Source organism: Acanthisitta chloris, unplaced genomic scaffold (assembly GCF_000695815.1).
Source record: "Acanthisitta chloris isolate BGI_N310 unplaced genomic scaffold, ASM69581v1 scaffold25547, whole genome shotgun sequence".
NCBI classification, from domain to species: domain Eukaryota; kingdom Metazoa; phylum Chordata; class Aves; order Passeriformes; family Acanthisittidae; genus Acanthisitta; species Acanthisitta chloris.
In genome coordinates, this window is record NW_008682442.1 from 8,370 (window position 1) to 20,882 (window position 12,513).

At 48.8% G+C, this 12,513-nt stretch overlaps 1 protein-coding gene across 1 annotated transcript; it reads right to left on the minus strand.

Moving 5' to 3' along the window:
- Positions 1-2,205: 2,205 nt before the first annotated feature.
- CACNG1 (calcium channel, voltage-dependent, gamma subunit 1) lies at positions 2,206-11,978 on the minus strand. Its single transcript, XM_009078539.1, has 4 exons — positions 11,738-11,978; positions 5,248-5,322; positions 3,165-3,302; positions 2,206-2,438 (listed from the first exon to the last, which is right to left on the minus strand). Exons 1-4 carry the CDS (start codon positions 11,976-11,978, stop codon positions 2,212-2,214), a joined length of 681 nt encoding a protein of 226 aa, XP_009076787.1. The 3' UTR covers positions 2,206-2,211.
- Between the last annotated feature and the right edge of the window lie 535 nt (positions 11,979-12,513).

The following is a 12,513-nucleotide window of genomic DNA, read 5'->3' on the forward strand; positions in this document are numbered from 1 at the left end:
ATGTGCACATCTTGCTCTTGAGTATCACTAAGGGGGCTAAGCAGCATCTTGGCTGGACAAAAAGTTGTCCCAGCAGGATAAGAACTCACCTAGAAATAACTTCTTTTTCCCAGAAGTATTGCAAGAAAGGGATGGCACCTCAGGAAAGGGATGAAGATCTTCCCATGGACACAGGATGTGCGACTGCTCCTCATGGGGTGATGAACACAGACCCCCAAACCTTGCTTTTCTCAACCAACTGCTCCTCATGGGGTGATGAACATAGACCCCCAAACCTTGCTTTTCTCAACCCCTGGCATGCCCAAGGGGATGATGATGGCTGGGCTGGGAATGCTGTTGTGCCTGTCACCTGCTTTGCTTGGATCAACCTGCAGTGTGTAGGTTTGGCTGTCCCAACCCAGGGTCACCCACCACGGTGGTCACACCAACTCCTTTCCTTTCTGTTTTTGCATGTGAAGGATCTCCCTAGAAACTAGCCTCTGTTTTCCTGAACAATGAATATGCAAATTGAGAATGTCAGCTCTGTACCCAAAAATAAGATTTCAAAACCATTTAGCATTTCAGAGTGGTTCTGTGACAACTTGAAGACTTGCAGTTGTCTCTCATGATGAGAGACAGGCAGAGCTCCTCAGCTCACACAGATCTGAGCACCAACCAATGCTTCATCCCCAAACTTTATCATATGTGTGTTATTTGTAGTGCTTTTTAACTTCAAAGAGCTTGAAAAACATTAATGCAGCTTCACAAAAGGCTTCTGTTCTCGCTGCCACTCTGCTGATGGGGAAAAGGGAGATGAGCCTGAGTCTGGCTGGGGCTCAGCAGAGCCATGGGCAGCCCCTCGAGCCAGCTCTGAATTCCTGGGGAACTGCTCAGGGTGTTGGAACATCTCATCATTTCAGGTCTCTTCACACTGATCAGAGGTTTTCTGTTAGGAATTCTATGTTTCTTTAGGGGTGTGAACACCCAAGTGTGGAGGGAAGGACACTTAGGTTCCCTTTTCTCCTGATTTTTAAATCAGCAGGTGAAAAAAAGTTCACTGCAAACCACAGACTTTTTTCCCTAGTTGCAGAGGGGGAAATGCTGAGCAGATTCTCAAAACTGACCTGTAAAAAAGAAGAGGTCTTTTAAAAAGGGATCATAAAAAAAAAGGTCTTTTTTGACTCTACCTCTTGCTGCTGGGGACTATGATGGTGGAGGGGATGGATGAGCATGTGTGGCTGAGGATCCTCCAGCCCCCCAGTGCTGCAGGTGGCCAGGCTGGGGGACACCCAGTCCATCTTGGCAGCTATTTGGAAGGATTGTTCCTAAAATGTGGTTGTGTATAGGTATGCAGCGAGCAAAGCAGAGTGTTCGTAAAAATCCCATTCACAGGGAACAAATGAGAGCTCTGTGCAGCAAACACCACCCAGAATTATACTGTCATTCTGGACCTGGTACAGTTTGATGGGCCAAGTGATTCATCCATCAAAATAATTTTCCAGGAAATCATGCTACTGGAAGATTATGCTTTTTATTAAAGGAAAATACCACTCTTCATGTTCAATACTTCTCGGCTTTGCCACTGAAGTTTAAGCAGAACATAAACTCTGTCTTGTGGGTTTTTGTGCTTAGTTCAGAAGAATGGAACTGCAGGGTGTAAATTTGGAGGGGGAACTTTTTATCCCAATGCTACACAAAGTTCTGTTTTGTTTTTATTTCAAATGTTAACAGTTTGAGAGAAGAGCATAAGGATCTCCAACTTATTCCAGAGTGATGAGCTAATCCTTCTGAGGAAAGGAGTAAGACAGAAATGGGGACATGGACTCCCCATGGAGCTGGAGTTTCTCACTGTCTCTCTCTGACCAAGTAAGGTAGAAAAGCCTGATATCCCTCATGGATCTACACAAAACATCTCCCTAAGGAAGTTGTCTGAGACAAAGGTTTTCCCCTCAACTCCATCAGCACAGAGCAGCCCCAAACTGGCACTGAGCAGTGCCATTCACCCACACCCAGGATGGTGCTGAGCGCTCCTTCTGCTTTCTTAAAAAAAAAAGAAAAGAAAAAGAGAAAAGAGAGAAAAAAGAAAGGAGAAAAAAAAAAAGAGAAAGAAAGCAATAATTCCAATCGAACATGCCTCGGTTCAGACGTGAAAAAAGTGTAGTAAGCCCCAGACATTTTATAAAATACCAATCTTTTCCAACACTCTGGATGTTTCCATGGGTGCTGGGGGTGTCAGTTCTCTGGTTCTGCATCCATGCAGGTCTCCCAGGGGTTCTGGGGGAAGCGAGGCAGAGCGATGAGCAGCAGGGCAATGCCACAGACGAAGAGCAGGACGAAGGAGGCACAGGCACAGGCGAAGGACCAGGAGTAACTGTACTCAATCCAGACTGTCTCCTTGCTGTCGATCATCCTCTTCACAGATTGTCTCATGACTTCAACAGAGATGATGATGCAGAGACCTGGAGGAAGATGGGAGCGGTGGGTTGAATAACCAGCTGTCAATTTTTCATCCTTAATTAACCACCTCATCTGTCGTTTTGCATACAGGAACTGCAGTGAGATTCACAGGTGAGTCACTGACTTTGGTGTTTGAAGGCACCAATGCTCAGAGCTGCCTAGAGCTCTGCCATAACCCAGGTTGGCTGGTGACTTGTGGAGTGTGATCTTCTAGGCAGGATTGGATGGGAAACTCAGTGTGGGGGAGGAATAATTGGATTCCCTGAGAAGCTTTTCCAGAGGTGGAGTAAGGTTTTTATCCAGGTGACAATTTGCACCTCTGTCTCTCACTCACTGTGGCATGTCAAGGTATTCCTGGCTCATATGAAAACGCAGTTTTCATGGTTTTGGGTGACAGTTGTGTATTTTGGGCCTGGATCAGCTGTTTCTTTGGTTTGAGGTTTAATAAATAGGATGGAATATTGTACATCCCTGGTTCAGACTGGGGCTGGCAATGGACATGCTAGAAATGCCCATTTTAAAGGGAGTTGCAGAAAATACAGACAAACTGTTGGGTCATGCTCACTGAGCAGGACATTCTCATACCACACAGGGACTTATAGTCTGACTGTGACCAGGAAGAAAATGCCACTTTCAGGGCATTTTTAGAAGTGTCTCCACCCTCCAGGATCTGTCTGAAGGTTCCCTATGCTGTTGTATGAACCAGGTGCAGGTGTGTGAGCTCCCACCTGCGAAGGTGTAGAACATTGATGCTGGTTTCAGCAGATAGTCTCTCTTCTTCCCAAAGGACAGGAGGACACAGACTGTTCCGATGATGGCAAAGCCCACGCTGAAGATGGCAATGGCTGCAGCTGAGATGCTGTATTCTGCCAAGGCAATAGCAAACCCACCAGCAATGACACTGTGCACACTCTGAGCTCACCACCACCAGCTGTGGTAGGTCCCCCTAGAAATACATGTGCTCCTGGTGCTGTGGCAAGGTGGATCTGGTGGATTATTTCTCTTGAGTGAAAACAGGGTCAAGTATTGGCCATGTATCTTTGGAATGTGAGGGGGATAGAATCAGAGCAGGAGTGGGAAGCACTTTCTGAACACTTACTAAGAGAGCACAGGGCACCTTTGCTCATCAGCCCACCTGGATGGGGCTGATGGAGTGCTGGGCTGGAGCTGGTTTGGATCTGCCACTTAGCTGTTACTAAAGCCTTACTGGGCTCCACACTTGCTTCTTCCATCACCCACACTCTGCTCTCAGGGTACATAGCAGTGGGCTCAGCATCCAGGCAGGCACAGCAGGCCAGGGCTGGAGGGTTTGCACTGCACATTTGTAGTTTTTTGCCTTAAAGACAACAATTTCCAGCCCTGTGCAAACCCAACATCTTCAGGGCATGGGATTAAACCCCCTCCAAAAGTCCTGGTCTTTGCTAAGGCAGCTGAGCTGTGCCCTGGCCACTTCCCCCAGCCCCAGTGGAGGGGGAGAATTGCCAAGTGTCTAATTCAGGCCTTCGTTTGCATATTGTGTTCATTTTCAGATTAGTTTAATATTTAACACATGTAGCCATGCGTGAACATCACAGTGCCTGATGATATTTGTCTTTCAAGCCATTAAAAAAAAATATCTCCCAGGCAAAATCATGAAGAATTTTTTTTTGCCTGTTACTAATTAGCTCCCATCCAAACGAGCTGTTTCTGCGAAGGGGAACAGCAGATCACTCTTTGTTCTCACTGCTTTTCATACCACTGGTTTATTATCATTTCCTTAATGTTTCTCTGTGCTGGAACTGCCTGAAAGAGGTCTTTTTTTTTTTCCATGTAAAAATCTTTTGCTGGGCTTAAGCTTTTCTTTTTGCCCCAGAGAAAAGAAGTTCTTCCTGATTTTATTTTTCCTGCAATGCCATGAAGGCATTGGGTGTGTTTTTAAGATCAGGTGGCTGGATCTGATGGTATATAAGTGAGCAAGAGCAGGTGGCTCAGATATATGCTCTTCTATCCCCTTAAAATTCCCAGTCTTTCCTGTCTTAGGACACTGCTCTTTTAGAAAACCTGTCTGCAGGGTTTTCCACCCTTATTATTTTCACTGGAAGCAAAGCAGATTGTTCAACACATGTAATGGAACCATCAGCTCATTTACTCCACAGTGAAATATCTTGTGTGGCAATGCAGGGAGGAGTTTGTCCTCGATGGGGGATGAGAAAGGGGAGCCCTCCAAATATTTGGCTTTGTCAGGGAGTTATTAGCAATGTGAAATTTGCCTGTGAAAGGCTGTTTGTCTGTCAGCACTGGCTGTGCATGTCTTTGTAGGATCCCTGTTCCTTCCATCCATCAGCCACTCTGGTTCTCACATGGCTTTCATATAAAATCAATACAAAGCATAAAATTCCTAATGGTCTTCAGAAAGCCTCTGCACTTCTTTTCAGGGTCAGGACTCTGCTTGGGGTATGATTTATTCATTTAAGTTTTATTAATATCTTCCCCCTTCACTGGCAGTGAGTGCTACAGATAGTGGCCAATGCTGGAAAGTAATTTTTATGCTGCAAAGACTTTTTGCAGTTTTCCTGTGTATGGACATTGTTATATATTTGTGGGACAACTTTTGTAAAAAAGAACCAACAAACTTGTTATAAAAATATCTCCTCTCAGGAAGCTGGGATTTGACCTTGTCCAGGGCATTTTCCACAGTTTTCCCAGCTGATGGTGTCTGATAGAAATTCCTCTGCTGCTGTCAGTGGAACCAGGGCTGATCCTCACCTTAGATCTTGTGTGCCCATCAGTTCATGCAGTGTTAGGAAAATATTTCTTTGGAACCATTCTTACCTCTCTGGGTAGTGACTTCAAATATCTCTGAGGTCTCTCCTGGAGTGAAGTGCTTGAAGTAGGAGCAGTTGTGGACTGAAAGAGAAAACAAAATTCAATTTGGTGTGCTTGGAAACCTCTGCTCAAATGTAGCAAAACTGAATTTGCTTTTTATTGATGTCTCAAACTTGCAGTGTTTTTGAGTCTCACTACCCTTGGTGGTGCTGGGAAAGTGGAGTTGGGTCTGTTTTCCTCGGGAGCAGATGAGGACACACACATGGCAGGACACCAACTCCAGCAGGGACAAGGCTGAAGTCCCTCTGATACCTTTTGTGGGCTGCTCCCTCCCAGAGCTTTGCACACTGATTGCTCATCTGTTTAAAATATGAATTACGGTTAATTCTTCTCATTCTGCCTTTGGCCACCACACGTTTCTGCCTCTGTGTTGCTGTGTTTCCTGATGATGAGACCTGCTGTGCCCTCAGCTGAGCTGGCAGCTCAGCTCACCTCCCCTCACTGCTGCCAACCCACCCACAATCATCCCACCCACCACTGCAAGGTCACCCCTCCCGTGGTGACTCTGGAGCCCAAAAAGGGAGGATGGAGTGTCCTCATCCACATTCTCCTGCCTGGCTCTTCCCTCTTCCAGCTCACAGCCCACAGTGCAGCGATGGCAGTGGGGACCAGCCCAGGGGGATGTCACCACCACAGGAGGGTCCCAGAGATCAGGCTGCTGGAATGCAGCAAAGCACATGGTGTTTGACTCAACTAGAGACACTGAGGGTTGGGTTTTTTTGCCTGTCAGTAAAAAAAGACCAAAGCTATCTGAAACCCACACAGTTGCACGGGGAAGGAAAAGCTGTATGAGGTGAGGGCAAAGAGGTCTGTGCAGCTTTATCAAAGTGCAATCCCATCAGAGGAGTCTGTTAGTTTGATAAGACAGAAGAGTTAGGTAGTGGGGACTTTTTGATGTTCTTCTCTCTGGACTTCACATGAGCACAGTGCCAGGCACAGGGTGTTTGGAGAGGGGCTGTGAACAGGGTCAGTGTTCTGGGACAGAGGAAAATGGGGAGGAGGGAATTTGGTAGCTGAGTCTCTCCATGGCCACAGTATTGTCTCCTCCTCAGCCTAGCAAGGCTCAGCCAGTGGAGCAATGTCCCTGCTGCCAGCAGATCCATCCATGGGAAACTTTCATCCTCCCAGAGGGATGGGAAGGGTCTGGTGAGGAGCTGCTGACTCGGAGCTTTGGCAGCAGCAGGGTTAGGGTGGAGGGTGTTCTGGCTATTTATAACGGATTTAATTGCGGGTTTGAAGGGGTGTGGAGCTGGGAGAACAGTTGCTTGCCAGGAATTTGGCTGGGAGGGAGCAATCGTGGGGCCACGCTGAGCAGAGCCAGCTCTGATTGCACTATTCTGCTGAGCAGGGCTGGAGAGACACACTCAGCCTGCCCCAGCACCCTCTGACAGCCCAGGGTGGGCTCCCACAGCCTGGGGAATGGTGAAAAGGCTGCAGGAAACACAGGCACTGCCTGAGCAAGGGGCTGCTCCCTTATCTCCAGTGTCTTGTCCATCAGATGATGGAGGTAGCACCAGCTCCCAGGAGATGCTGGGAGAAAGTCTGGGAGGATGTCGTGGTCCTCTCCACACCCAGGCTGGGACAGGCTGCTCCAGGGCAGGTTTCAGGGTGAAGGACCATGCAGGGAGTGCTGTGTGTTTCTGCCTCTGGGCACTAGAGAATTTTGGTGGGTATGGACAGCATAAATTTCTCTGGCAGAAGATCCCAGAGCACTGTACGTTACCTGTTGGTTCTTGTGGGATTTTTTTCCTGTGTAAATGGTGGATGCTGGAGTTACTGATTCAAGGAGGATTTATTTTCCCTTTCCCAGGAGACAGGCAATTGCAAAGCAGCATTTTTTGGCCTGTTAGTGCAAGATTCCTTTGAGACACTCTTATCTACTTAATTTTATAAGCTGACTTTTATTTCATCTGCAGATTCTCCTTGCTGGAGACGAGGTTAATGTTTAGCTCTGGCATCTCTTGACCCATTCTTTATTATCCTTGCAAACGTCTGGAGGAAATATATTTAAACTCAGCCCTCTGTGACTGCAGTTGTGAATTCTGAGCCTCAGAGCAGTGGTTGTGTGCTGGGCCAGCAGCTCAGTGGTGGTCGAGGCTGAGCTTTATGTCTGGAGATCCCAGTTTGGAAGGAGATGGGATGAAACTGGGGCACTTCCTTTTGTGGTTGTTTGGTTTGGCTTTTAATTAATTCTCTGAAAAGCCTGAACTGAAGGAGTCCCAGGCACGTGGACAGTACAAAGCCCGAGGTGAAGCCACCCAAAGGTGCTGTGGTGAGGGACACAGCTCTGTGAGCACTGCAGGTGAGCCAAACCAGCCCAGTCCACTCTCCACCCTCTCAACCCTTCCTTTAGAGATGGATTTGCCTGCAGGAGATGGAGCTGCCTCAGTCTCTTGTGGCTTGCAGCAAAGCTCTGCCAAGGCATGATAAAAGGGGTCATCACACAAGTGGGTTAGCTCTAGGGGAGGTGTGTTTGAAAAATGCATTTATTGTGGGAAAATATAACTAGATTGTTTTTGTAAAACGATAGATTGTTTTCAGTTTTCAGATGCTTCCATGCTCTGCTGGGCTGGGATATCTCTTTCAACAAGGCTCCCTGTTATTCAGGTGAACTGAGGCCCTTCAGTGCCTCTCTGCTGGCAACAGGAATGGGAGAAAAGCCATTTGTGACACACCACCTTTACATAATGGACAGGATTTACACTGGGTTTGAGAATGGATGAAAACTCGGTAGCAATCCCAGTTTTTCTCCACCCCAGCTGCATTATCTCTGCCACGAGGTCACCTCAGTGTGCTGATGGGGACAGGGCAGGGCTCTGTGGTCACAGTAACTTCATGTGGTTTATCACACAGTGTTCTCCCCCTTGCAGGTCATCCACACTCACAGCCTTCCTGCTCCTTCCCCCTCAGATCCATCACTCCTGGATGATGGCTGTGTGGGGAAAATGAGCCAATTCATCTTTCCTCTCTTTGTGCAGAGCCAACCTCTCCTGGATGCAGCCATGGGACACAGGGGAAGTGCAGACCTGTTGAACTGTGGGTGAACCCTGGGGGACTGCAATTTGGAGACTTTATGGGGGAAGAAAGGGTGGAAGAACCACGAGATGTTGGGGCCATGTGGAGTTCCAAGCAGGAGCTGTCCCCCATGAGCACTGGAGTGATGGGCTGGGAAGGGTTGGAGCTCACCTTGCTCTTGAACCCGAGATGGACACAGTGTGTGGGGGTTTGTGGCAAGGTGGATGGTTAGAAATCCTGGATTTTAGTGTGAGGTTTCCACTTGTGTTAAGTTTGGGTGACAGGATCTGCTGCTGCAATTAGAGGAGGTGTTAAGGTGAGGGCTGAGTGGTGGCAGGTGCTAAACCTTGGGCTGTGACCTGCCCAACAAGTCCTTTGACACACACAGAGTTCTGGAAATGCTATTTCCAAGTAGTTTAATTTCACACCTGTCCTGCAGAGTGAGTGTCTTGTATGGATGAGGGGAACAAGACAGCCCTGCTGATGACCCATTTGCTCAAGCACTTTTCCTCTCTCTGTATTTCCAAGGATCTGTTTAAGCTGTTGAACACCTCTGCTGCTGCCCAGAGCACCCACTTTGCAGGACACCACCAGCACTGGAGTTACTGGCAGTGCAGCCAAACTCTGTTTACAGCCAGGAGTAAAACTGCCCCAGTGCCCACCGACCACAGTCAAACATGTGTCAGTATTATTAATCTGAACTTCCCTGGTTTGAACAACCATCTCCCTGATTTTTTATTCCTTACAGCAGGATGCTGAGCCCTCTCCAATTTGTCAACACCCTCAGAAGGGTGCTGTAAAATTTTAAAGCTCTGCCTAAATCACAGCCTTGCTTTGTGGACTGTGAGCCAAGTCACCCTCCCCGCTCTGCACCGTGCTGAGCTCAAACCCCAATAAATAACGTTAATCATGCCATCCATTTCCTCCACAGGGAGCGACTGGTAAATGGTTATTAATTCAGTGATAAATTCTGATGTTTCTTTTCCAGGCCTGGCAGTAATGTCTGGTTCTGTCTCCTGATTTTCAGGAAAAGCAGTGCCCACATCTGCTCTTTTACTGCACGTTTGTTCATTCACGTTTCTCCGGTGCTGCAGGTTCTGCAGCCCTGGTGTTTCCCTGCTGACATGCCTGCCCAGAAGTGTGAAATCAATCTAGCACGAGTGTGCAGCCCCAGCATCACTCAGCAGCCTGAGCCTGGGGGCTCTGCTCCCCCTCCCCAGGCTCTGCTCTTAGCCTGAGCCAAACAGAAGAGATTTGTCTTCTAATTGAGGTGCGAATTTCACCCTCCAAGACCTGATTATGACTCAGGATACCATCCAGATCCCCAAACATCTCTGCAGACTGGAAAACCAGCTCTGTTGTGGGGTGGGCTCGGCCCCTCCATCATTCCTGTAATTCTGTGCCTGGTGGAACAGCTCTGGGACAGGATTCAAAGCCTGTGCAAGCACATGCTGATGTCTGTCAAAGATAGTGGCTGCTTTGCTGTGCTCTGCCTGTGAATCTGCTTTGTGCAGACAGCTGGATATTTATGAGCTTTATATTTACCCCAGGGTTGTGCAATTTTGCTGTTTATCCACCGATTTCCATTGTTTTTCCTTCCGTGGGAGTTCTCCGTGCGCAAGGGAAGGCGAACGGTGAGGGAGATGTTTCCAGGCACGTAAGTACCTTCGTGAGAGACATTAAGCATATGGATGACACACTCCCAAGTTTGGTTAGAGGCAGATCTGCATGCTGAGGCTCAGCTCCTCTCTTCACCACATGTAATTTGGCCAAAGAGATAAAGAATTGCAGGAATACAGGGAATATACAGTCAGCCCAGGCAGGAAGATTTTTCACAGGAAATTTTCAAATGCGTGTTAACATATATTTCATTTCAAGCAGAGAGTCTGACACGAAGGCAATCCTGTTATTTCTGTTCTGGAAAGCATCCAGTCCCCTATAAGCCTCCTGAAAAAGCAGCGTGGCTCAGGCACGGAGGGAGTGTATTAGTGCGAATGGTGCTGACTTGGCAATCAGCAAAAACATAATGAGCTCCTTTAACCATGGGGATGGAACAATCTTCCCGGAAAGCCTCTGAGCCCACTGCCCTCCCCATCCCTGAGCTGGAGCTGCCCGTGCTGGAGATGTGTGTGGGAGCAGGTGTCTCCAGTGAGAGGTGAGGAGGATCCGTAAGTCCTTGAGAAATTAATTCAAACTCCATTTATGACTCTTTTTTTTTTTTTTTTTTTTTCCTGGAAGCTGGCAAACCATACTGCAGGTCCCTTTTCCTCCCTGCCCTGAGGAATGGTTGTTATTGAAAGAGCTCAGAGATAACCCAATGCCTGCCATGAACGAGCTGCTCCTCTGCCTCTATATGGATCTGGAAATCCTAAAGATCCAGCTAAGGATGGTGGGCCCATAAATCCTGCCTTGCCTGCTGCTGTCAGCGTGCCTGGGTGCTGCACAACCCTTGGCTGGGATTCAGCAAAATTTCCTCCATCCCAATCTCCCTTTGTGATTTCCACCGAGTTTGATCCTCCTCCCGTTCTCCCAGCACTGTCGCCGTTGCACAGGAGACTCAAATATGGTCACAGACAGACGTGCAAGGCAACACAGAGCACACTCACAGCAAGAGGGATGGCAACAAGGTGTCTGCATGAAAACAGCCCCATGCAGCCCCACGCTGAGTGCTGTGGGACACAGAGCCTATTTTCCTCCTGCCATGTCCTCCAACCTCTTAAGCAAAGCCTGCTGTGACTGCCTGCTGATTTCTCACACACATGGGTGGCTGGTCCCATACCTCCTGGCAGGTCCCCCCATCCCAAGCTAAGCAGAGCCTATTTTCCCATGCAGCCCCACGCTGAGTGCTGTGGGACACAGAGCCTATTTTCCTCCTTTCTTGCTGTGCAACCTCTTAAGCAAAGCCTGCTGTGACTGCCTGCTGATTTCTCACACACATGGACTGGTGGTCCCATACCTCCTGGCAGGTCCCCCCATCCCGCTGTGACTGCCTGCTGATTTCTCACACACATGGACTGGTGGTCCCATACCTCCTGGCAGGTCCCCCCATCCCAAGCTAAGCAGAGCCTATTTTCTTTCTTGCCATGTATACCTCCTGGCAGGTCCCCCCATCCCAAGCTAAGCAGAGCCTATTTTCTTTCTTGCCATGTATACCTCCTGGCAGGTCCCCCCATCCCAAGCTAAGCAGAGCCTATTTTCTTTCTTGCCATGTATACCTCCTGGCAGGTCCCCCCATCCCAAGCTAAGCAGAGCCTATTTTCTTTCTTGCCATGTATACCTCCTGGCAGGTCCCCCCATCCCAAGCTAAGCAGAGCCTATTTTCTTTCTTGCCATGTATACCTCCTGGCAGGTCCCCCTCCTAAGCAAAGCCTGCTGTGTCTGCCCAGTGATTTCTCCCGCGCATGGGTGGACGGTCACCTACCTCCTGGCAGGCTGATGGGCCCACAGCCCTTGTCTTTGGCACCTTGCTCCTGCACGTAAATCCTCTTGATGCAGAGCCTCCAGAGCCCGAAGTGAGCCGCCTCGCAGGTGGCATTGTACTCCTCCACCTTGGGGCTGAGCACGGCCCAGTGGTCGGTGACCACGGCGGCGAAGAGCAGCGAGATGCCCACCAGGATCACGGAGAACGTCAGCCGGACCTTCAGGGGTTTGCTGCCGTCCATGCCGCTCGGCGCCGGGGCGATCCGCGCGGAGCCCCGAGCTCCTGGCACATCTCAAAAGGTCAGCACGGGGTGGCCGTGGCAGCTGCTGGGCTGTGTCAGGAGGGAATTGATGCCCCGAGCTCAGCTTTCGGCCCTGCACACCCAGGGCAGAGTGGCCACAGCCTCCAGGGCTGTCAGTGCTCCTCTCGCAGCATGCCCAGAAATAGGCATTAATAGGACCATTAACTTTTCCACGAGCTTATAAAAACATCTGTGTTTATAATAGTGCTGGGCCTCGGTTCAGGAGGATCCTAAGCAGTTTAATAGCCCTGGAGTCTGTGTGCTGCACTCCCATGCCTGTCAGCCTCGGGCTGGGGTCCCCCCAGAGCACAAAAATGCACTGCAAAGTGGCAAAATAAGGCAACTTATTGATTATTTATTTACATTAGCATTATTTTTCATTGACATGAAGTATTTTGACTAACTGTTGGAGGGGGGATTTTTCCGTTTGGTTTTGGGTTATTTTGGGAGGGTTTCTTGCTGGGGTTTTTTGGTG